Below are 27,718 nucleotides of genomic sequence, written 5' to 3' on the forward strand. Positions count from 1 at the left end.
CTTTATTGGCACTTTATAGCTTTACTGTTTAGATATAAATTTGCAAAAGTATTCAACTCTTGTTGGCTATGGAAATCTAAAGGCCTACAAAATATCATGTCATTATTTAAGTAATACTTTTGGTATTCGATTTAGGAGACGAACAACAATAAGAAATATAAAAAATTAGATGTTTAACGTTTAAATACAATTACTAAAAAATATATTTTTAGTAAAAGAAATATTAGTCTTAGCTAAATAAGTATCCACTATTTGTGTTTTTTTATGTAAGACAACTTTAATGTCAATGTCATGAATGTGACGTGCAAAAATAAAATTCAAAAAAATATTTTAATGGTAGTAGGTATTTTAAAAAAAATACATTTATAAAAAATAATATTAAATATAATACTATTCTAATATTTTGTTTTTCATAATGTATTTATATTTTTAATGAAATACATTTTAACAACACTTTAATTAGAATAACTATCTTCCATATTTTTTTTTTTTTGTAATTACCCAACTAATAAAACAAAATATTTTCTCATATTGTCCGCGAAAAAGATTTCATTTATCAATACACAATACCTATATTTATTATGTGAAAACTAAATTCATACATCATACGACACAATTGTAAAGGAGAAACTAATATCAAAGAAAACGTTGATAGCTATGTAGTTGTCACACTACAGTAGTCAATAATGTCAAAAACAAAATACTACACAATATTAATTCTATTAGAAAATATACTGGAATTTCAGAAAATATCAACAACAAAAAATGGGTCTGTCATTTGGGGTAAAACTGATTATTATAGTAAAAACTACTCATCCGCAAGTAGCACGAAACAAGCATTGGGTCATACAGTTTTGCAATAATAATTATTTAGAAAATTGGGCGTCGGCGGGTTAACTATTTGAATTTGCGCGCGCTTAAAAAAAACGGCCATAGAGGACATGGAAATCGAAACGCATCGTTGACTGAAAACGTTTCGCCTCCCTCCGAATATGATGACGTGTCCGTTTCTGTTATCACGTCCATAACAACAATTACTGATAACGATTAGAAAATATCTGAAACGCTGTTTAACCCGCGGTAGTCGTCCGTCGTGACCTGTGTACGTTGGCAGCGGATATTTGTTTCTTCTTCTTTGGTATTTGATTATATTTTGCTTTATTCCTATTGCTATACACAAACGGCATATTGCCTAAAGGTCAACTCACTCCGCACTAGTTAATTTGCATTGGTTTTTTGTTTCATTAGCCCAAACAGTATTGACGCTGTTCGACGTTCGCCACCTTAGACGACATCGTCGATGCCGAAGAGACACACTCCACTTGCCTTTTTGAACTAGTCAACAACAATAAAATGCGTTGTATTTGTTAGAAATTCGAAATGAATACTTTCGTCCAGTTTTTTCAAAAGGTATCGTTGCTGGTTTTAACGCCGCAATGCTACCAAGTGTTTTTTACCGATTTAGATTTCTTTAACGGTACGTACGACGTTGTGTTATTTATTATGATATTTTTATTATTGCCTGACCGGGCTTTGTACAACTTTTAAATAACTACAAAAACCATACCTAAAAGTCTGTGTAACTTTCTCTTAACAAGTTTAGTTGTCAAGAAGTTGGTTTACATACAATTATGCCATTCTAGCACGTTGAACGGTATGCTTTAGAAAAAGTGAATCGATCTCATTTATATCTATATAGGTACCTATTTTATAATTAAGGTTATTTCAGAGGATCCTCAGACTCCTCCCAAATGTTTATGTTTTATTTTATACTACTTCAATATATCAAAACGTTTATCGATAATAAATCCTTGTTGCCCCGCTCTCTAAATCAATATTCATCATTAATTTCTATCTGTTCTACTATTAAAAATATGTCAAGTGTTTATGTAGTTGAGTGTAGTAAATTATTATAAAATAACTTATTAGACTTAATAAACACTAAAAAAGAAATTAAAAAAAAAATATTATTCCAATGTTTGTATTTCAGGTGCTTGTTTAAAATCTACTCTCAGCAAAGGTCTTGGGCTTGGAATTGTTGGAGGATCTTTACTAGGTAATAGTTAATTATACTTTTAAAATATTTTATCAAGTAAATTTAAATAATATTATTTGCAACTAATTGTCTTTAGCGACGTGCTAAATAATTAATTTTTATTAACAAGTATATTATATTAAAAATCTAGGCTATTAATATTTTTTATAAAATTAATGATAATTATAACATTTATTATTATTGTTTTATTTCTTAAAGGAATATTGTAAGTATTTAACTAAAATTTTTACAAATGTTACTGTGCGTTTTTAAAACATTGTCAAGCAAAAATTGAACACTAACATTTTTTCAATGATTACTGAAATGACCCATATTGTTTATACTTGTTCTGCATTACATTATTAAAATATTAATCAAATAACTAATATAGAGCAATAGTTGAGAATATTAAATTCAAAGTAGAACTTCAGGAAAGAAATATTATAGGACTAAAGTTAATTAAGGAAAGTGATTTAGTAGTAATAAGAAAATTATAATCACTAATAACAATTTTCTTTAAAAGGGAAATTATAAATAATAATAATACAAAAATTTAAGTAATCTAATGGATTATTATTATTATTTTTTTTTTTTTTTTAGTTAAACTTCCACAAGTTATAAAGTTATGGAAGAACAAAAGTGCAAAAGGCATAAGCATAATGAATGTAAGCATGGATCTGTATGCTGTTACTGCAAATGTTGTGTACAGTTATGCGAACAAATTTCCTTTCAGGTAATTACTGGTACTTGGCACAAGTATGGTAGTTAAATCTTAAACTAAATTGTGGTACTCGTTTAAAAACAAAACATTTAATGACAGAGACGCCGTCAAAATAGTGAACATAAATAGCAAATATAAAAACATCGACGTAATAATTGCAAAAACTAATAGGTGAAAAATGATAATAAACATAATTTTGTTTGGTATGCACGTATACAATTAATACTATCTTGTTTTCCACCTTCTGCTCTCTTTTCCAAACCTTTTAAATACTTATTAATTTAAAAAGAGCTATTAGTAAGATAGTTAATGACCTAGAGGAAATCGTCTGTACAGATAAAATATAAAAATCTCATTATACGTGAAAAAGATGTTTACAGTTATTATAGTGTTGGTTATTTAAATGGTATCTGTATAAAGCAATTTAAATTATATCCTTCAATATTACACTTAATAAGTTTTGATTCTACACAATTTAGTAAATTAGGAAAGAATGAATAAGTAACCTAATTTGCGATATCTAAAATGTTACGCAACCCCAATTTTTTCAATACATTTTAAACTAAACAATTTACTATTAACAATTATATTAAAAAGCTTTAGCTATTAAATTGTACTAACATTTCTTTAAAATATGGTCTACCTAATACATTGGTTTTTTTTTTAAGATTCGCTTTCAGATAAAAAGAGTAGAACAACCTAAAAGTATTTAGAAAGTTTGGGGCCTCCCAATCCGATTTGGCCTCATATTTTGTAATGCTAGCACTGCTTATTCTTTCAAACGCCAATAACCAAAAAATATGTTTTCAACCGACATAAGTTGACATTTTTAATTAAAAAAGTTGAACAAGGTACAGAAATAGCTAAAAAAATATAGAATTTTGTAAATATATCAAAAAAAAAAATTGCAATTTTTTTGTTCAAACATTTATCGATATTTTGGCCTAGATCTTTTAGAACTAAAACGAGCATTGTGTTTAATTATATTGTGTTACTTAAGCCATTGTAACTGATTATAACTGAATCGTTCAATAAATATGCAAGTAAATATCAGTTTTGCAGTTTGCGAAAATCAAACGCACAATTTTAAATAAAATATTAATATATAACACTTATTTAATATTTTTCAAAATATGTACTATTTATTACTGTATTTTCTTACAGTGCTTGGGGCGATTCTCTATTCATACTGTTCCAAACATTACTGATTGTCATGTTGGTGATAAACTACAATGTGTCCAGAAATGCTGCTAAATCGTTCACTGCAGTGTTTTGCGTATTGTTTTCAGTTTTAATGTCTGGAGCCGTACCGGAGTCGGTGCTTTGGACTGCACAACTCACTAGTATACCTTTGATGTTTTTCGGCAAAGTAAACATTTTTTCCCCTCAATTTACATATAAGTAACATAATATAATATGTATAGTAATAATAACGCAATGTTTTCCCCACCAGATAACCCAAAGCTACGTAAACTACGTAAATAAAGGAACTGGCCAGCTGTCGATGGCCACTTGTATTCTGCTGTTCTTGGGTGCGGCAGTGCGGGTGTTCACATCGGTTCAGGAGACCGGGGACAGCTTGTTAATATGGACTTTTACTTTGGCAACGATCGCCAATTTTATTATTGTCGCTCAATTTTATTATTACCGACCGATCGCTACAAAAGTTAAGTCTTCCAAGAAAAAAACTAAAAAAACTTAACATCTTCAAAATATTGTTTACGAGATCGTTTATTTATTGTTTTTCTCGAATTGTTCGAAATTATTATATTAAATACAACTGTGCACGGTTAATTACGCAATGTATTTGTGTAAGCAATCTAGTCTGGAACTCCATTCATTGCGTTGTTTTACTGTCGAAAAAAACAAAATCATAATGTTGCAATAATAATTTTATATTTTTTAGTTTTTATTTAATTTATTGAAAATATGATGTATTTTTATTATTATCGTAACTTGATTCCATTTACTATTCGGAATATAATTATTAAATTATGCCCACGGGAATTCAGTACAAACTAATTATCTTCTTATAGTTATTTTGTAGCGTAATATTATTCTCGAGTAAATCTAAAAGCAATTTTATTTGTCGATTATAGTTATTTCTACAGGGTACGCTTATTAGAAAAATCTAGAGCTACAATATTTCCTAGTTAATTCAACTAGTATTTAAAAACGTTTAAAGTAAATTAAATTATGTTATTTATAAGTGTTAAAAACAACATTGTAAAATCCAGAATTGTGTGTAAAATAATGTAGCTGATTGTTACATTAGCATTGCCTATTTCATTGTATATTTAATCTATGATTAATATTAATCATAATCGTTTAATATTATTCTACGATATTCCATATGCAATTTTGTCTAGTCTTTTTAAAACAATTACACAATGGATATGATTTTTGTTTAGTTTAGATTTTCAAATATATGACAAGGAAATAGTAGTTTTAAAAAATGTAATTTCTGTATTTAAACTTACGGATTAAGATAAGCGAATGTCAACATTTTTCTAGCAATTATGTCACTTAATAATAATTGTAACTCAAAAGAAGCTCGACAATCAAAATTATCATAGTTAATTAAATAATAATAATGTACAGTTTAACTAGATAATAGTTTCGTCAATATTGTTTTTATAATTATTATCATTGTTTTGTTAATTTATTATATTTATATTTTGGCTCATATTTACACTATTTTAAATTCGCTTGTGATTTTCTTATTATTAGACATTTAATTTAATTCAATCTTATGAACTGCTAATTATACATTGTGTTTTTGTATAAAAATTATTTATCATTTTTTTTATAGAGGGAGTTATTACTTTTGCACCTCTCTTTTAAGGTAAAATTAAAATTTTGTAATAAAATTCACATGCATGTACTTGATCACCATATAGGAATTATTGTTGCCAAGTTTAGAACTGCCATCATAATTTTACACCTAATTTAGAAAAATATGGTGGATATTTTACTTTAGTTGAATAGTGCACTAATGTTATGGTGAAAGTCGCCACTTTATTATTAACAATAAATATTTGTGATTTTATTATTACACTAAAAATTTTTACTTACGTTATTTGCGACAAATTATCAAACAATTTTGTTTTATTTTATTAACATAAATAATAGTTATTTAGGATTTAATTTCTCAATAAATGCACGAGAGCTTTGTTTGATTTTATTGTTATTATTATTATCTTTTGTGTTTCACAAATGTATAATACCTATGACTCGATAAGTTTTTTTTTAGAGCACCTTTTTTTTTTTTTGTTAAATACAAATATTTGCTCCCACCATATTGTCCTTACTCATTGTACAGAACTTACATTGTAGAACTGCTTTATAAAGTTTTTCAAAACTTGGCGTTGCCATCACGTAACTTGTGATTTGTTATTTTTTATACAAATAACGTTTAAAACTATTTTTTATTTAATACATTTTTTTATATAATTGCCGTTTCATAATTTATTATAATAATTTTGTTTAATGCCGATTTGTTAATGAATATCGTTCTAAAGGACACGGCAACTGTAATATGAAAACTTAAAATTTTTGTCAGTATGTGTAATGTAATTAATAAAAAAATGTATTAAATTAATAGAACATAATATTAACGTAATGTTATTATATTTGTTTTAACCGATGTCGGCATAGTACGTATTTTACAGAAAATTAGCTTATAACTAGCAACGGACAATTATTAATCGAGACAACTATTTTACGCACACGTATTTATGTATTCATATTTTATGTTTAAAATGGTTTTCAGAATTGTTTTTTTTTCTTATTTCAAATTATTTTTATAAAATGTATTTTTATTTTTTAATTTGGGCACTTTTAGACTACAACATAATCGTTTTGGTCATTGTATATATTTAATTTAATATATTATATACTAATGATAAAAATAAATTGCTTTGTATTGCACATATTTTTATTGAAATAAGAAAACCGATTATACGGTTCTGCAAAATTCGGGTGAGTTTTTTCCAAAAGTTATGGTTAAGTTTGAAAAACTGTTCTTTTTAATTTTTTTTATTGAAAGTGGTCAGTTTTTAGATCTAAAAGCCTGACAAAATTATGTCTACTTAAATCGTCCAATTTGAATTTTGTAAAACTACTCAAGCTGTTAATGAGCCTTTTTTCTAGGTTATTGTGGTAACCGATTTTTTTAATAATTCTATTAAAATAAAATATATTGTAATCCTATTTAAATTTCACCAATTTTCAATATTTCCAATATTGGTTTGCTTTTTTAAGTAAACTAAACAGTTATTTAAAAGTCCACTTAAATATTTTTTTAGAACTAAAATGCTAGGCTAAAGCAAGCTTTTAGGTATTATAAATTGGTTTCTTGTAAAAACAAAATAGCAATTGCTCGCAGTAAAAAATGTATACCTTGAAATTGAAAAACTAACGAGCAAAATAAATTGACATGATCGAAATTTATCAAAAACCACTCTTCGTTTTTAAATATTGCCTATATAAAACGCCTTAAAAATCGTACGCTTTCAATCCTCTTGAGTCATTTTTTTCCCAGGAACTTAATGTTAATATGTAGATGCATTTTATATATTCATCTATTTTTTATATATATTTTAGCTAAAGTGATAATAAAGATTTCAATGTGAATGTTTTTCTTAAAGGTATATTCTCATTATACTTAACTAGATTATACTAGGAAATCTATAGAAACTTGCCAAATTCACTAAATTAAAAGAATGGACAATAATTTAGGGTTTTTTGAGATTTATCGCAAGAAAACGCACACTTTTAAGTGCATTCTCAAAAATTCAAATCACTGTTGGCGGCAACTTATAAAATGGCAGCATTTAATAGTGTATTCTTAGTCAATATTCCTATGTTAAAAATATTGTTTTGATAGAGAACTTAATTTAACAATAATTGAAATAGCTAAATTCAATGGGTATGGCCAAGTTGGGTAGCCAACAAGCTTAATAGAAGAGATGATGAAAACATTATAAGAATTGGTATGGTTTATTTTCCAGGTATCTCAAGGGGCTTAACGAATTTGTTTTGGAAAATTACAGGTATGCCCGTCAAGTGTTTTCAGTTTTGTTCACAGTGATTTTTTTTTATCATTTGTCTATTATATTTTAACAAACAAAAATGTTGCACGGATATAATTTTGAAATATACTTACTAATATTTTATATTGTATTCATAATTAAAATATCAAAAGTTAAGCGTTTTTCCCGTCTCTGCGCGTACAACCTTATCAACTTGAAAGTGTTCAATATTTTACACCTATTAAAACGGTAGGAAAATACTAACAGAAACTGACAAGGAATAAACTATCAAGCGGCCAAAATATTACACAGGGCAGAGGAAGTCGCTTTCAATTACTATCTATGTTGTGATGAGCACAAAGTGCTTTGCTTGGGGTTTGTAGCAAATTAAACGCACTTAAAAAGAGTAAATCCGGCGCTCTGGTCTGCTAACATAAAGCACTTAGGTATAAGTCGGGTTGCATTTGACCGGCAACGTTTTATTGTCAACTCGTTCACTTACTTATAATTAATAACCAATGAAATAAATTTTACAATAAAATCATAAATACCGTGTCATCTTTTGGGCGTCGCACCAGTCTTGTCTCGTTATAACAATTACCATCGTTTTTCCATCCGGGTAAAATCTTGGTAAATAATAGAATTATTACTGAAAACGAAAATGTCCTCGTTTAGATGTTTATTAAATTTCACTAAGTACTTAAAAACATTAACGTTAACACACAACTCGGTTGGTCCAACGTCAATTAAATAACATCATTTTTAGTGTATAAATTATTTTATACACTAAAAAAGTAATATATATATATATATATATAATATAATGGCTGTGTCAATATTTTAGCCCTTTTTATTAAGTGCATTTTCATGTGTATCGCACTCAATTATTGTCTAAAACAAGTAAGATTCCCAAACTCATGTCTCTTATAAAATTACTGCTAAAAGGTGAATAATATTTCTGTCTTATTATATTTTTCTACCATAAGATTGGGAATTATTTTCTTTAATCGGTAATCGCCTCCAAAGTTGTTAAAACCACAGTTTTCTGGTATTATCAACGCGTTCAATAATTTGCTAAAATCTATTTGAAAAATTTGAATATTTTGTACATATTTTTTTTACTGTATTCAAAACTAGACTAAGAATTAACTGGAAATGTTTCACAAGCAATGGATTTTAATAAACTAACATATTTGCTGTGATTCAAACCGTTCAGATTCAATTACAAACGGTATGACAAATTATTATAATTGGACGGTTAGTTGTAACACGGTTCGCCCGTCAAACTTAAAGCTTTCTATGCTTGAATTAGTAGTATTCAAATACCTAATTGTGTCCCTATCCCCATTTGTATAACATACTTAACTACCTATACATGTCCTATTGTATCCTGTGCTATTATACATTTATATCAATTGTCAGATATTATATTACACAACTGGTAGGCCCACATCCATGTATATTGTTCTTAATGATTTTATCCGGATCCGCTCTATAGGCCCTATACCTACGGTGGTGTACTGAATTGTAAAGTTCAGAGTTAATAGAGTTTGTGTGTTGTAAATATAATATAGAGCAAGTGCCAATTAATGGTGTGAGTCATTGGCCTTAGTCAATGGAATCTAATTGATCACCAAACTTAACACTATGTGTGTCACTTGCTCGTGGAGGATTTTGGTTAAGTATAATATTTATGGACCAAATGGGATCTTACTGGAAAAGTGCATTATTAAATACATACCGACTGTAATAATTATCATACGGAAACGCCTGTGATAGATGCCATTGAAATTGCAGCATTGGAATAATCAATTCAAGCAAACTTCCGAAGATGCTTAGTGGTGGACTTGACACCTTCAAAGAAGTTGTTTAATACCGATATTGGTATAGTGCAGCCAGTGTAAAATGTCTAATAAATATTCAATGAATAATTTACTCATAAACCTTATTGTTCCCTATTTTCAAAGTATCAACCTGAATACTTACTGTCAACAAAACGCCATATTATTTACACATAGAATGCTTGGAAGTCTTAAGTCGGTAAGTGTAACTGTTTTCGCAAGGCTCCTTCTGCGCGGTATGGTAATTAAAAGAAAACGGAAAAAAGTGTTTTAATAATGTCGCGAAATTTGAATAATTTAACCCAGTCCGGTCTGGAAAAACATTAAAAAAATTCAAACAGAGTATGCATACATTATTAAAATGTTATGCGTACAAACCAAGGATTGGGGTTTCCCCAAAAAAAGTTTTGGTAACCGCTGTTACCAAAACTTGTTACCAGATGTTTCAAAACGGTGAACAACTTTTTTTCCACCAAAAAATAATTATCAATTTTGTTATCACAGTGAAAATCATCTCAAGGTAAGGATTTTTTTCTGTGTTTCAATTATATCAAAAACTTACAAGGATTAAAGTTATATGCTCACAATATGCCATAAATAATATGGCTTTTATGTAAATACATGTAATTAAAAAAAAAAAAGACTGAGAGGGGTAATACCAAACAAAAATGATGGGGTAATGGCGGTCGTTTGCAATTTTTTTAAAACTTATATTTCACTCAATTTTAAAAATCTGTAACTTATATACATGATATCTAACAAGTTTATAGTTGGATTTGAAGAAATAACGAAATTTCTCAACTTTTAGTTCCAAAGATATTTCAATTGCCGCTTAAGTGGTCCCTACCTTGCCATACACTATGCAATAATATTTTGTAAGCTATCTACATATTATAAAATAGTATGGTTTAACACGTTTTCTTACACACCGAGCTGGGCCATTTCTGTAGGCAATAAAACAATAATTTAGAATTACAATAAAATTGTACAAAATTTGAATTTTAATATCAACTTTGCCCAAAATGGCACCGCAGTGCACAATTCTACCTCCGGCCAATTTACTATATTATTTTAATAATGTTTTATAAACTACACAATATTATTTTATTTGAAATTTTTATCTTTATTATTTTTTTTTTTTGTTTTTGAGGGATTTGGCTTCATAGAATTAAAACGATTATGTTTTTTTAATGTTGACAGCGTTTGTCACGTGCTCAACACTATAAAATTATAAACTCACAAAAAAAAATGGTCTTGCTTATATTTATTTTTTTTTTTTGAAAATTCCGAGTATACAAACTTCCCATATCTCGATATAATAATAATTATTATAAAACTAAATCAATGTCCTCCACGAGGGTTTTGAACTGGCAACCCAAAACGGTCTGTTCATTATTCGAGGAAAAGCTGTATTATAAAAATGTCAATATAATATTTTGTTTTCCCTCATCGTTTATATTATATTTTTATTCCGCATTAACCTACCAAACCAATGGTGTTTTATATGGAATAATTTTAATTTTAGGTCCCTTATAAAACTTGGAACGTTTCAAATGGACCGAATAATTTTATTCCAAGAGTTTTTCAGAATACCTATTTGTATATCTATATTTGTTTATTATTAAAATAAAAAAAAGTTTTGTATAGAGAAAAAATAATGTATTTATCAACAATAAAGTGCTGAGAAAAAGTTGATTATTTACAAGTTTATTTTTTTTAAGGTGAACAAGTTCTTACAAACATTATATTTTACTCGGAAGTATATACAAAGACACTAATAAAAACACATGTACAACTTTTGCAATTAAACCTCACACTATTTATACTTATTTAGACGTTATTAATAAATATCAAAACTATGTCTTTAAGATAACGTTTTACCGATTTTGAAGGAATAAGAATATATGTCGTCTCTCTTCCTTCTGGTTTTTAGGAATATCCTCTTAGTTTTCGTCTAAAGATTGACAGAGTTGTACATATATATAATATGTAAAAAAAATAGTACTATCTAGTTTTTATTTTTTTGATACAGTTATGGATTTGAAAATGTCCTTATTCTTCCAGGTTTTACAGAAAGAAAATCATATTTTTCTTACCTAAAAATCCGTATTAGTCATTATTTTAATTAAAATTATTTTTTTTTTGTAGAGCTTTTCAATAAACCGTTAACATTAACTAGTTTATTACAGAATTTTATTCCAATTTTTTTTTTAAATATAATAGTTAGAAAAAATACATTTTAAATAAAGAAATTACTATCTACCAGATGTTATTTTTTTTTAGATAATATAATATATTTATAAACATTTTTACTAATTTTCATCCACATTCCTGATAAGCTGTATAGAAAAATTATGTTATCCTTTTTTAAAACAAAATTGGCCATTGAACGGTTAGATAACTGCGTTTTGGTGTTTTTGACTTGATGGAATTTTTCATAGCTGTTTTAGTCACCAATTTGATATTAAGTATTGCCACCAAAAATGTTAGAACCAAACTAGGCGTAGTATAATAATTATTGTTTACAGTACACTGTTGGCAACACTGTAGTTGATAATATAATATATTGTATTAGGTTGTGCGTGTCTCCACTTTTTAATACTATGCCATAATAATATGGTTTTGTGTTTGTAATAATTTACTAAAATGTTAATAAAGTAACATTGTTTAAGAGTGTGTTATATTGTCTTGTGAAATTATTAATTTTTATTAAATAATATACAAAACAATTATTACTGTTACTTGCAACACTCTTTGTGTGTTCTTCGCCACTAAACTTGTCTTCTCCTATTTGGCAAATGGCGTTCATTGTGTGTAACAATACTATAGTAATATTTTACCTTTATATTATTATTATTACCGTTATTTTTGGACTTTTAGGACGACAAAACGCGGTTGTGGGGACATCAACGAACGTACACAAAATGTATGAGGTAGGTATGCGGTTATATTTTATTATCGAATAAAAATTTGCCTGAGCAAAATACAAAATTCACAATTCCAAGACAAAAAAAAAAAATTACATTATGATAAATACATATCGTGTGTGTGTGTGTTTATAATAATATAATAACACGATTATATATGTATATATATATTAATGATAATGAATACTTTATGTATACATGTATGTATATATTATAATCAAAATTACTACAATCAATTATTCCTACAGAAAAAGTAAAAGAAGAAGTATAGAAATTAATTTTAATGTTTTTTTTAAATACCTATATACTAAACGAGAGAGTATTTGATATAATAATAATAATAATAATATAATCCTGCATATAGACGCATTTTATTTATCTAGTAATAATAAGTAAAATAATTATGTTATTGTTTTTAAAAAAAAAATTGACAAACAATATATTATTTATATGTATATATTCGGAAAAGACAGTCGTTTTTTTTTTTTGGGAGCGAGTGATAATATAATATCATATTAGTTTATATTATTTTTCTACTTATATATTATTATTACAACATCTACAAAACATCACAAGTATACACAAAACATAAGTATATTATTATAGTAGACTGGGCCGACGGTTTGTATAAAATAATATACCTAATTGAAAGATGACCGCCGTCAAAAAAAAAAAAAACATCATAATATTGAAAAAATGATATTGTTTTTTTTTTTCAATTTAATACAACAATTTGAATTTTATAAAACACTCAAGTTTCACCACCTTTAGCTCATGGCCGACAGAATCCTACGTTAAGAATTGTATATTTATAATTGCCTATATAAATTATAATAAGAAACGCGACAAGGCTTTTATTATAATATAATATAACAACATTTTTGGTAAAACTTAATATGATTTATATTTTTCTAAATATTTTTTTATTGGTCAGTTAAAAAAAAAAAATGTTTTACCCGTATTTTTTCCTAGCAAGAAGTCTATACAACACACAATTCGAATATAAGATTTGATTATAAATAGTATATATATACCGTATATATATAAATATATAGGTAGTAGTTGTATTGATTATAGAAATAAAAAACAAGATTGTTTATTAGATGTTTTGGCGTAAAGAAAAGAGTTTAAAAAAAAAGAATTATGTTAATTAGTTTAAAAAAAAAAAATGAAAATTTACAATACATTTTACTAGAATATTATTTATAATTAATTATGTATATATTAAATTATAGTCATACAAAAAAAAAAAAAAAATTAATAAAAGAAATTTAAAAACAATAATAACAAAATACCAACATGTAATTGTTCTAATTCAATATATATTATAATATTATTTATCATCATTATCGTTATTAAAATCATTATTGTTTTCGAGGTAGATATAGGTATAATTATTGTTATTATTTTTTTTAAGCCATTAAAAACGGTTTTTACTAATTAACAACGATTTCATAATATTTTAGGAACATTGAAAATGCAAAATATATCATTATTCAATTTTTTTTTCTTCTTATAAATCTCCTTAATTTAACAAAATCGTATCATATAATATAGTATCATACCGTTTTTAGAGAATACAATATAATATATATAAATATAAAATATCAATGCGTTCCTATATAAATTAATATTATGTTGGTTTTTTAATTGAGTTTTTATTTTATTAATTTTTTTTCTTTGTACAATACAGATATTTAAAGAGATCCAAAATCAGTACATTTTATTAACGTCCGTACGGTATTACATATATATATATATATATTATATATAAATACATATAATACACATACGACGAAGACAGTCAATATTATATTTACACGTATATATAAATATAATAATAATAATAATAATTAAAAAATAATTAAATATTCTTAAAACAATAAAATAATAATAATAATAATAAGGAAAAATGTATGTAATTGATTTTGACCGATTGGATAAAAAAAGTATTTTTCACTATTAATTAATTAATTTTAAAAAAACAAGAAGTAATAATATTATTATTTAGATACAACAAATGAGCGTTGAACACACGTTATCAAACCTATATATATATATATATATATATATATATCTACACACTAAGCTTTTTGTAAACACAATATTATAATTATTATTTCTTTAAATTAAATTTAAAAAATAAATAATTAATACATATAATAATAATTAAATATATATATATTTGGTCCTCGGCGGGTCGACCGAAGAGTACATATATAAGTCGACGCCACCTTTGGATTTACATTTGTACTGTTTTCACGTTGTTTTTGTTATCGTTTTTAAAATTTAAATCTAATTACACAGGCAAGGGTTATATATTATAATATGTATGTATAATGTGTATATATTAGGTGGTAGTATTATAATTAATTAATTAATAATATTATAATATATTATGCTTAACCGTTAAATATACAAGGCATACATAAATGAGGTAGATGATTTCCACGAGTTTTTGTTTGGTTTTATTTTTTTTTTTTTTTTAGAATAATTATAATATATTTTTTTTAATAATACAACATTATTGTTTTATACGAATTCGTAAGTATAAGTCGATTTTTTTGATTTTTTTTTCTTCAAAAATATGCTTAAGCGCGCGTCGCTCTTGCCATTATTGTTATATTATTATTACCTATACACAAATTGTATCAAATTCCAACTCTTATTTCAAGTACACGCGGACACACACACTAATTGTTGTAATGTAAGTGTGATTATTTAAAAAAAAAAAAAAAAAAAGGTATATGATGTTTTAGGCCTATTTTCTCAATATGGTCCTTAGGGGTGTGTTTGTTCCTTCGGCTTAGCACAAACGGACAGCACTGCAGTAGTTAACGGGGTTGGGGGGGGAGGGGCTTAATTGTTATTTACTATATATAAAGTACCCGTATAAGATTTCATATTTATCTAAAAAAAATAAAATAAAATTATAATTAATAAAAAAAACAGCGTAATTCGTTTTTTCCCCGTTCCCATTGTGTGAATGAGAGATGAAGTACACCAGGCGGCTTGTTCTACTTGTGTACAATCATATTATCATTGTTATTACATATTACTAAACGTGGGGCGCGAATTCTAGATATTATACTAAAATAAATAATGATGTATAATAATAATAATAATATAGTATCTGTTGAAGAAAAAAAAAACGATAAACCCCCCACAAATTCCCAAGAAAAAAAATATAATAACCTCTAGAATATCTCCTCTCAATTATTCGGTTTTGGTAAATGAAACGCAAAAAAAAAAAATCACCTTAAGGGTTTTTTTGTTATTTTTTTTTTTTATCACAGATACTAAAAAAAAAAGAATGTTTTTTTTGTTTTAATCGCTAACAAATAAATAATTAAAAAATACTATTATTACATGGTAATAATAATAATAATATCGTACTTTGACTACTTAAGATGGGTAAAGATATCGAAATAAAAGTAAAAACAAAAAAAAAAAAAAGTCAAAATGAGGTATTACATTGTAGTTTTGTTGGCGTAATGTATGACCGAACTGTATCTGCACTGGGCCTCCTTCTTGGCTGTCTCCATCGACTTCAGTATCATCTTGGAACGTTTGCGCGGCGGCAGGCTCAGGTGTCCGCGGTCGTCGGCCGCCACGGCCACCACCGATGGCACGTGGTGGTGGTGGTGATGGTGGTCGGCGGACAAGTAAACGTAGTGCGGGTGTTGGACGACGACGGGCGGCAGTTGGTGGACGCCGTGGATGGGTGCGGCGGGCGGCGGCGACGGCAACGACGAGGGCGGCGACGACTCGTCCATGGTGAGCGTCATCGAGCACGAGCTGCTGGCCGGGCTCGGCTGGTCGCAGTAATCGGCCTGTCCGTCGTCGTAACCGTACTGGACGGCGGCGGCGGCGTTGAGGTTTGCCGCGTTCGCGTTGGCCGTCGTCACGGTGGTCGCGTTGTACGCCCCGTTGGGACCGGGCAACCGCGGGTACAGGTACTGGCACAGCTTGGTCAGTTCGGTGTCCACGTCGTTGCCGCGGCGCCGCTGGTCCGGCCGGCGGTCGTCGTAAGCGGCGGTGGCGGCGGCGGCGGACGACGGCGAAGCCGCTGACGACGCACGGGCGTTCTCGAGTTCGGTGACGGCGATGGACGCGGCGGTACCCGCGGCGGCGGCCGCGGGAGATGTCGCGGAGGCCGCGGCGGCCGGCGGAGACAACAGCAGGCGGCCACCGTCGATGTCGTCCAGCAGCGACAGCTTGTTCTCCTTGTCGCTGCCGCCGTACGACGACGACGACGTCTCGCCCGCGTCCGAACCGGCGCGCAACGTGTTTGGGCTGACGGCGGCCGTTTGGTTGGCACCGTTTTCCGAATGGCTCTTGATGTGGTTCTCCAGGGTCTTCTTGGACGTGAACGTGTCGTTGCATATGGTGCACTTGTACACCTTTTCGCCGTAGTGCGACACCTGATGCAGCTTGAGCACGTGGTTGTAGCCGAACGACTTGCCGCATATGTCGCACGAGTACGGTTTTTCGCCGGTGTGCGTGCGCGTGTGCACCTTGAGCTGTTTGGAACACGTGAACCCCTTGTCGCACGTCTTGCACACGTACGGTTTTTCGCCGGTGTGCGTGCGGATGTGTATGACCAGCTGACCGCTCTGTATGAACGTCTTGTCGCAGAACGTGCACTTGTGCGGCCGTTCGCCCGTGTGTATCCGCATGTGCCGGTGCAGCTTGCCGCTGTGCTCGAACGCGCGGTCGCACACGTCGCACTTGTACGGCCGCTCCTTGGTGTGGATGCGCCGGTGCACGCTCAGGTTCTCCTTGACCGAAAACGGTTTGTCGCAGTACTCGCACTTATACGGTTTTTCGCCGGTGTGCGTGCGGTAGTGCCGGGTGAGCCGGGCCGGCACCGAGAACGACTTGCTGCAATAGTTGCACTGGAACGGGCCCTCGACGGCCGCGTCTTTGACGTGAGATCGCAGGTGGTTCTGGAACGCGGTCTTCTGCACGAATACCTTGTGGCACACGTTGCACTGCAACGACGCCACCACCGCCGCCGCCGCCGCCGCGGACTTGTCGGCCGCCGACGTCGCGGACGCCGTCACCATGCCGCCGGCGGTACCTCCTCCTACTCCTCCTGTCGACGAGTCGATCACCGCTTCCTCGACCACGGGCGTGATGGTGAACACGGGCAAGTCGGGACTGCACACGACGCGCTTTACCGACGCCGCGTTGCCGCCGCCGCCACCGTCGACGCACGGCCGTTCGGACCCGGCGGCCGCCTGCTGTTGTTGCGCAGCCGACGACGACGACGACGCCGCCGACGTGGAAGTCGACGGTTTCAACGGGCTGATGGTACAGTCGATGCCTACGCGAGCCAAGTCTGCCGATCCGCCGGTGGCGCTCAATATCGGCATTTCTCCATTGATGAGCTCCACCATTTCTGACACATGCCCCAATACGCTGTCTGTGAACATAAACCAAAAACCGACAAGAGGTTAATAATAATCGTTACCACCTTTGACCAGATTTGGTAGTGCAAAAACAAAAAAAGCGTCTCTTCTAAGTACAATATAAAAAACATGTAATACTATTACACATTGAAGGCGGCCCATTGATGTGTAAACATCTTAACGCGCGGTTTTTTTGGGTAGGAGTAAATTTGTGCAAATACCGGAAATGGGTAACGGAAGTAGAACTGACGGAGGTGAATTTGACCGGTAAACGGAAGTAAACGTTTCGGACAATGCCTCGCCAATCTGTACATTGCCTTGACGGAAACAACACAAATATGATTGATGTGACACAGATGTGATTAATTTGTGACAGCTTGCGAAGAAATGACAATGTAAAGTAATATACTAGAAAAAACACACACACGCTGAACCAGTTTTGGCAGATTTCTCATAAAACGGGCTAAAATTTGTTTCAATACAATATTAATGTAATATTGTCATCGCCTAACGCGGCAAGGGTTAAGTTGTTTTTATCGAATCATTTTATTGTTATTACAATGTAAAAATGATAATATTATAATAGTTGTATTGTACAAGAAAATTTGTTTTATACAAGTAAAAGGTTAAGTAAAACGAACAAGTAGAATAGAATAGAAAATCAGAACTACACTCAGTATGATATTTTATACATTATAGGATCGTGACTTAAATTGAACGGGTAATTGTTTAATAAAAAATAAATACAAATAGATTACAAAGTTAGAAAAAAAAATACATTTAGGCCGTAACGAAACAATTAAAATGTTTTCGTCGAATATAATTGGTGTACACAATTGTACTTAATACAAGTGTAAATTAAAAGCACGGACAAGTGCGTGACGCAGTGCTGTGAGATGCTCGTTTTCTACACTTTTGCCGTGCACAGACGAGAGTGGTCGGATATTTTGACAAAATAACCATTCTCACATTCTCTGCGGTGGTTAATCAGTGGAGATTTTAACGTCAACTTCAGTACACAAGTAGAGAGCGTCGCGGTAAAAGCCCCAAAAACAAAAGCCCCAAAAAGGTTTTCGGCAGCTAGGCGTAGGGTGGTTTTGTATGTAACATATGTTGTTTACAACGGGACGAGCGAAAACACCACCCCTATATGCCGGGGGGGGGGGGGGCGGGACAAGGTCGTCCCGCATCGAGTCGTTATTACCGGGAAAACCCATCATCGTCCTATGTGTGTCACACAAGGTGGAAAAAAATCACCGTCGTTTGTTTTGTATCCGATGACGACACAACACAGCCGCGCGTCGTCCATTTGATAAATTAAAAAACGACCGAGCGCACAAGTAGTGTAAGTACATTAAGTAAGTACATTAAGCAAGTCAAGTACGATCGCCCGGCCTGGAAATATGTCACGCCGATTAATTAAGTTAATGCGCTGCAGACGGTTTTGCGCACACACTCTCCGCGTTAACTTCGGCGTGTTATCCAAAACGGGGGGGGGGTCTCTTTTGAGAAACAGAAAAACCAAAAACCAAAAAAATACGCCAATCCGCACTCGACGCACCGATGACCGTGAATTGCCTACACGGTGCGCCGTCCGATGCCGGCAAGATGGCAAACCGTTTTTTTTTACACGAACCTGCTTACAATATATTAACTATGTTTTATATTAAAAAAATATGCCACACACAATATTGAATACGAACGCCGTTTTACAATAACTCTAGAAGGGCGAGGGGTAGGGTAGGTGCCTTTACTACTACCACCGTTTGTGCACGCTCGAGAGCGGCAAACGAGATTTAATTATTATCAGGACCTAGGGGGGCCTGGGGGGGTGGATAAGGGGAGTGTTTACGAACAATAATATTGTAAAAACGACAGCAGCAGCGACAAGACGACAAAAGCCAGAGATTATTATTGTTATTATAATATAATTTTAACCCGTTCGGCGCGCGGCCGACACACGGTTTTGTGTGTGTCCAGTTGAAAATTGTAAAAAAAAAAATGATATATAATGTAAAAAACGACAAGACGGCGGCCAAGGGGGGGTTGCCGGGGAAAATTCCAGCGTAAGTACGGGGCTGCGGTGGTAGTTTCTCGACCGTCGCTTTCTCGACGATTATTATTATTATTATTATACTCTCCGTTTTGTTTTGTTTCTCGCCAGCGCCCGGATAGGTCTCCTTAAAACAACACACACACAGCGAGAAACAACGTTGCTCATCCTCCCCTTCCCCTTCTCCTACTTCTTCTCCTCTTTCTCATCCTCCTAGTCCGTGATCTTATCCCGAGAGACAAAATGCCCAAGACACACCAAACACACAGATTATTTTTCAAAATTATTTCTCTGTACACAAATCAACAACACATATATATATATATATAAACTTTTATATTAACGGTTGAAAATGAAAAAAATAAAAACCGCAAGTTTAAGGCGTTACACTTTATTAAGTTTTTTTTTATTACATTTTTCAACGGCTCAAGTTTAAGACGTTTGTGAACCGGTCCTACCTGACTTGGAGACGCCAAAAACAACAACGGTGCCAAGTCAGTCATTCGGTCGAATGGGTGGATATATATATATATATATGTGTTATATTAATTGCGGTAATAATATATTATATCGTTATACACTACTACAATATAATAATAATAGTCTCTACGACGACGGTCGTTGCAATCACGTTCAAGTCACCGGCACCGGCAAGTACAACGATATAAGTATAATAATATACATGTATAAGAATTTTTGACTCTCCAAAGCGTAAAAGCCCCCCCAAAAATTTTTTTTTTTTTATGTAAGAAAACTAATAAATAAAAATAATCGTGCGCGCAAAAACCGGTCGTTTAGAGACCACAAAATTGTTTTTTTTTTTTTTAATTATTTTTTTCTTCTTCTGTAAATCCGCATCCCGGCCCAAAATAACATTAAAAAATAGTTTTTTTTTTAAAAACGGTACTGCCCCGCCGCTTACCCTTGTCTTCTTTGGCGCTGGAACTCTTCAGGTTCAGCCAGAAATTCTTAATCCACTGTTTTTGCGTTTTATCCCAGAGCTGTGCCATCGTCGCGAGGCGCGCGTTCCATTCACAGGCGGGAACGGGGGCGGGCGGCCGGGGGACGGGGAGGTGCGAATTAAAAAATTATTTTTTAAATAGTTTGAAAAAAAAAAATAATAATAATAATAAAAATTTCCGAAACTTAAAACCCGAAAACGACGACTACCGGATGGCGGCGGACACGCGGTTAAAAAAAAAAAAAAAATTAATAATAATAATAATCCGACGCGAGTATAAACAACTAGAATTTGGGTTTTTTTGAATTTTGAATTTTGAAAACGGGGAAAGCGACCAACAACAGTCAACAGCCTACTGACTGACTGCGGCTGCGGCGGCAGCGGTCGTAGCGTTCCGCGGTGTCCTCTCTCGGTTTTCCGGCGGCACGTGTAACTCGCGGTGCGTTCAGTGAGTGTGCGTGAACCTAGCGGCGGCGGCGGCGGCGGCACCGCTCTGTCCGTCCTCCTCTATGCGTGGTGCGTAGTGGAGGTATATATATATAGATATACAGTGTGATGCAGAGCACACGGTGTTATATACGTGGGGGTCTCCCCCCGAAATAATAATATTCGGGCTTTGGCGGCGGCGGCGGTCGCGGCGGTGCGTACGTACGTGCGTGAGTGCGTGCGTGCGTGCGTGCGCGAGCGCCGATAAGAAAACACACCCGTCGACTGGATTCGAACGAGGCCGACCGACCGACCGACCGATCGCCGGACGACGCGCACGTGGGATAATAACTCTACATACTATCAAAAATATCCCAAGTCGAGTTACTACAACAACGTTATTATTATTATTATTATTATTATATTTATCCTCATACCGAGAGCCCCGCGTATCATCGTTGCTATTATTATTATTAGTGTGCAACAGTGCACTGGTATTGTATTGTAATAATATTATATAAAACCAACGTCCGTCTCCTCCTTTTCCTCCATCCCTATCCGCCCACACACACACACACCAAACACTTGCACTGGGCGGCGGGCCATTCATCCCGGTGGCCTTACCGATAGATAGATAGATAGATATAGAGTGGCGAGGAGGAGTAGGAGTAGGAATAGGAGTAGGCCCATAACAATAAACGTTAGGGGGGGAAACGAGAAATTAAAAAGTGGCGGCGGCGGCGGCGTTGAGGTCACCGCGTTGAGTCGCGCGCGGTCCGAAACGAAAAACCCATTTGTCCTTGTGTTGTGTTGCCGGCGAGAAACCGGCAATGGAAATGAAAAGAAAAAAAATGTTGACAAAAAAAAGAGAAACAACAACAACCGCGTCGGACGTCGACGACAATCGAAAGTATTTTCGACCGCCACCTGCCGGGCGAGCGCGTGTACCGACGATTCAGGGTTATTTTTATTTGGGGAAAATATATCACACACACATTGTTATATGAGAAGAAAATCGTACAAGATTGATCCGGAATGGCCGCGTGAGGAAGCCAACGTTTTCCGCTAACGACAGTGCGTTAACCCCCACGTTTGCAGCCGCCTCCAATAAGTCGGGCATTGGGGTCGACGACAACAACAGCAGCAGCAGCAGCAGCAGCAGCAGCTACTAACTACCACCACCACGGTGTATACACAACAATAAAGCGTATACCCGAAAAAGGGGGAGCTTCCCTTTTTCTTGGCCGGGGCCTGTGCGTTTTTCGGGGTTCATTGACACCCGGGGATGGCTTCGGGTATACACGCGCGCACACGCACCGCGCCTAGTGTAGCTTAGGACCCTCTCGGTTGCCGAAAAAAAGGCCCGGGGCGGCGCCGTATCGAGTGCGTATATATATATATATATATATGTTATAATCGCGCAGCCAAAATAATATAATCATAACAAATATGTATTATAAATATTAAAATAAACCGCAGATTCGCACACGACGCCCCGCCGTATGTGGGTCACGGATAATATAATAATAGTAATGTGTGTGTGTGTTTTTTATTTGTTTTAATTGCCGAGGCCTACACACGGCACGACGAAGGGGCGGAAGGAACGAGTAGGGGAAGGGAACACACACACACACACACAGACCCGTGGTGTACGGCGGCGGCCAAGATAATAATTGTAATAAACGTTTTGTTTATGTCGTTATCCGTCGTATTTCGGTAGCGTGGAATTGGAAATAATAATACATATTATTATATTCGATTTAATGTACCCCGAAAATAAAACAACAACACGTGTAACGATGTCCAGTGTGTGTCCGTAGCGCGGCGGCAGTACCACCGCGGTCGTTACCGACAGTATGTATAAACGGCGGCCACGGCGGCCGCGGCGGAGGCCGATAACAATATTGTTATTGTAATGAGAGTCCGATGCGGCGGCGGCGGCGGTGGCCGAGGTAGTGGTGGAGGCGGCGGTGTAGAAACGCGCGCGTTTAGTGCGTTATGCAACGGACCGGAGGAACGGTGGCGGGGAAAACATGCGTGTGTGTGTAACCTTTCCCAACGCGGCGGCGGCGGCGGCACGAGAAGCGGCGGCCGCGGCGGTCTCCTCTCGGGTTTGGTTGTGGAGGAGCCGGCCCGTCGTTTCGGACGGCCGGCCGAAACGACGGTCCGGCTCCTACACGTGTGTTCTCGGGCCGCCCGTACCCGCCGACCGCCGTCACCGACCTCGACAACGTGGCGGAGAGTGTGGAACGCATATAACTCCTGGCCGCCGCCGCCGCCGCCTCCACTCCCGCCTCCCGCGCGCCCGGCCGCCGAGGGCCATCGGTCTCTTTGGCGTTAGCGTAGAGTCGGGAGGACGAAGCCGCCGCCGACCGCCGCCGCCGCCGCCTCCTCCTCCTCGTTTACCTCCACAAGAAGACAGCGCGTTTATTAACGCCGCCGCCGTGTACTTTTAATAAAAAAAAAGATAATAGTTTTTGTTTAAGAAAAAACCACCCCGCCGCACGACACAGGTCCAAGAAGTACACGACAATAATATAAGATCTCCCTTTTGTACGAGAAAAAAAAAAAAAACACCGTCCGAGACTTTAACGTGCGACGCTCCCTTTTCCAAGTCTCGGAGGAAGCCGTTAAAAATTGTTTTAAAAAAAACTAAACTAAACTAGTATTTGTAAGAAACAAAAAAACACACCCGTCTAGAGAAGAAAGTCTTTGGAGCGCCGCCGCATTCAACGGTCTGTGGATTTCGCAATGCGCATATATTATTATTATGGTGGGTTTCTTTTTATTATTTTTTTTTTTTTTTAATGCTACTTCCAACGACCGACGCGGCACGTGTCGTGTCTGGCCCGGGACGAAAAACACAAGAATATTGTTGTACACACCGGCGAGGTCATCGCGGCCAAAAAAGTACCGAGAAAACAAGTATATATTTTTTCCAAAAAAAAAAAAAAAAACCACAAAAATATCAACGCCGGACGGCGATTAGATCAAAGGTCGTTTTACTACTTATACTCACTAGCTAAATACAACAAAATATCATATAGATTTTGTCGCGAGCAGTACAAGAAGAATAGGTGTAAAAAAGGGGTGGGAGCGAGACAGGGAGGGAGGTAGACTGTGATAAGGCGAGCGTTGAAGTAATAGCAGTGTTGAAAAGGCAGTGTACGAGTAGGAGAGGGGGAGTGAATTTTATATTCCAAGACATTTTCAACACAGAGAAAACGTAGAGATTTCAATATTACACTTGTATTACACATTACAAATTACACACGGAGATTAAATTAATGTATAATATATATATAAATATTTTTTTAATCACCGTACTTACTTATGTGTGATAAAAAAATACACAGTTACCCGCGTAAGTAGTCTATATAATATATATTACACAACCGCTGCAGTTTTCCAGCCCTGTCAAAATACACACGGTTTTAAACCCAAAACGGTGTTTTTTTTTTAAAAAAAAAACCCGTCCAACCGCGAATGTCTTAGACCAGGAAGCGACGAAGGCGTCTAGACGAATTGCACATAATAACAGGCGTTAAATAATGTTATATTTTTGTTTTTTCGATTTTGGTGCAAACCGAATCAAACAAAATGATTACAACTTATTTACAAGTTAATATATATTTGTTGAAACAAAATGTCGCTATGTTGTAATGTGTGTGCGTTAAGTTTATTAACCGCGGTCGAGCCACGTCATGGCACGGCTTTCGCCACCGCCGGTCACTACCTTTCTCTATCTTTTTTTCTTCTGATATATTGTGCCGTTATACCTATTATTGTGCTGCTACTTAAATACTACCCTAACAACGCGCAAAATAAAAAAAATTTACCCACGAGACGATAACCGCATCGAGAACAACAATAATAATGATGATAATACATGTGGGTGCGACAAACAACGGTTAGAGATGATGGTCGCCATTACACAAGTGTTCAACGATGATAATATTTAACGCTAAAAAATATTATAATATACTTGAACAACACAAATATATTATACACTGAGGGCCTCTTCCTGTAGTCGTCGATAGACAATAACCTCGGTCAATACACACACAACGGTTAGATATTATTGCTGTTAGTCTTCGGAGGGTGTACTCGACCGTCACTTCCCTTCCGTATTGTGTTAAACCGAAAAATACAGTTTTTTTTTCGATTTTACAACCCCCCTAACCCCCCGGGTTGGAAATCCTCACGGTACAGCGCACACACACACCAAATGGTGCGACGATGAGGTTGATGACCCGCATGAGACGCACACACACACACACACACCAGGCAAGGGATTTGGCCAGCACCTGCAGCACCCCAGCCCGCCTTTTACTTAAATCTGTTCTTGGACTCAAAACCCTTGGGGGGCAACCCTGGTGTAAAATACCCAACTGACTTACCTCGGAAACTTAACCCCAGACATTGTGTGGCAGCAGCCCCCTTAAGTCGCCCGCACCAGTTGGGTCAGGGGAAGGTGTTAAAAAAAAAAAAAAAATGTTTCAACCATAATATAACTATTATTTATTTATTTTTTAAACGTGTACTCACCACTTGATCTTCCGCTCGTCGACGAACAGAACAAAAATATTGAATAACAAAACTGGCAAAACTATTATATTAATTACTCGTCGCTCTGGCCGCGTTCCGACGCATAGTTCGACGATAGATTTTTTTATATAATATAATTTTATATTATATTGTACAGAAATTCGTTTAGAATTTAGTAATATAAAATAAAAACAAAACTATTTTTATTCGAAACTATATTGTACTAAAAGAATTACAGCTATCTAAAAAACCAACGGACGGGGTTGGCGAATTAAAATTTAAAAAAAAAACACAATATTTTTTTATTGCGGCGAAACAAAGACAAATAAACGATATTTTTCCAATCCGCACGGGAAAAATTGTATTTAAAAAAACACTTAAAAAAAAAATAAATATATTATTTTATTTTTTATATATATATAATTAATAAAAAATTATATAATTAATAATTAACAAATGGCCGGTTGAGTAACGCGTTCGCGGGTGCACACAGATCGTTTTCTGACAAGAGACCGAACGGGCACCGGCCGACGACGAAGATGAACAGTACCACAACAATGGTTAAGTTAATGGGGACGAGGAACGAAATCCGAACCGAGCCCGGCCGGACTATTTACCTCTTGCGCCTCTTGGCCCGCCGCCGACAGCGGCCGACCGCGGCCGAACGCGCGGCGGCTGTGAACCCGGCCCATTGCCGAAATCCAAAGCGCGTGGAGGAGCCGGACCGGCGTTTCGGCCGGGCCGGCGGAGCGCGTGGCACCGCATACACGCGCGCCTCGGTTCACTCGGCCGTGCTTGGCGCACGCACGCACACGTTGCTGCCCGCCGCGGACGTCCTCGTGCAACCGAAACCCAACGTACCCGCCGCCGCCGCCGCCGCCGCCTCCCTCCGCCTCCGTCCTCCGCCCGGCGCGCACAAGCGGAGGAACGGGAGGTCGCCCGTACATATTTATATATATATATATATAACAATAATAATATATATATATATATAGCACTGTTGTGAAACGCTCTCGGCGGCGGTTGCCGTCGTGGAGAATATTATTGTGTGTACACACGGCCGCGGTCCACCTTGTGGATTATTTTTCGGTACATTTTCCCCGTCACTTACCTTTTCGTTTACGCACCCTCCCCGCACCGCCGCCGCCGGTCTGACCGACGATAATAATATCAATAACAATGACGTAGTAATAATGCTATTGTTGTTATGATAACAGCGCGGTGGAGACACCGACGACGATTTCGGGGTGGTTAATTTTTGCATTTTAAGTACAAAACGTTTTTGGTAAACGCGGTTTTTTTTGGCGGGAGAATTACCGAAATTTATTATTATACTAAAACGGTAAAAAAAAAAAAAACAGACATTCGTCCCAAATAAAAGTCAATAACGATTTTTAAAAATAATAATAATGTGCGACTCGAAAAGGGTAAAATAATCGTTGATTTTTTGATACGGTTTGTCATGTTAAATATTTTGTACAAAAGCCAAATCCTAATCAATAATAGTTACAAAACCCATACGTGCATGCCTCGAGTTGGAAAACTGCCTTTTTAATATTAATCTGTCTGGTAAAGAGACGGTTTATATGTCTGAAAACGTTTTTGAAATTTTTTTTTTGGTCAGCTTACCCTTTTTTTTAGGGGCTATTCACTGAGAAATTAATTGATTTTTTTCCGTTCGGTTTAAAAAAAACATATTTTTATATCGTACAACAATATTATATTATTTTTAAACGCATCTGTTTATCAGTCAAACACT

General features: G+C 34.9%; 2 protein-coding genes across 2 annotated transcripts; one reads left to right on the forward strand and one right to left on the reverse strand.

Annotated features, from left to right (window-relative positions):
• Positions 1-1,064: 1,064 nt before the first annotated feature.
• LOC126841217 (mannose-P-dolichol utilization defect 1 protein homolog) lies at positions 1,065-4,711 on the forward strand. The gene is made up of 6 exons (XM_050577545.1): positions 1,065-1,138; positions 1,249-1,477; positions 1,991-2,056; positions 2,636-2,768; positions 3,921-4,125; positions 4,210-4,711. The coding sequence occupies exons 2-6, from the start codon at positions 1,381-1,383 to the stop codon at positions 4,456-4,458; spliced, it is 750 nt and encodes a 249-aa protein (XP_050433502.1). The 5' UTR covers positions 1,065-1,138; positions 1,249-1,380; the 3' UTR covers positions 4,459-4,711.
• Positions 4,712-15,012: 10,301 nt separating this feature from the next.
• LOC126841285 (zinc finger protein 668-like) lies at positions 15,013-21,321 on the reverse strand. Its single transcript, XM_050577654.1, has 2 exons — positions 20,947-21,321; positions 15,013-17,985 (listed from the first exon to the last, which is right to left on the reverse strand). The coding sequence occupies exons 1-2, from the start codon at positions 21,032-21,034 to the stop codon at positions 16,028-16,030; spliced, it is 2,046 nt and encodes a 681-aa protein (XP_050433611.1). The 5' UTR covers positions 21,035-21,321; the 3' UTR covers positions 15,013-16,027.
• Positions 21,322-27,718: the final 6,397 nt, after the last annotated feature.

This window comes from Adelges cooleyi, unplaced genomic scaffold, assembly GCF_023614345.1.
Source record: "Adelges cooleyi isolate 19-005CV unplaced genomic scaffold, UGA_ACOO_1.1 ACOO_flye_CR_arks_rails_tigmint_CR_PRNA_38, whole genome shotgun sequence".
NCBI classification, from domain to species: domain Eukaryota; kingdom Metazoa; phylum Arthropoda; class Insecta; order Hemiptera; family Adelgidae; genus Adelges; species Adelges cooleyi.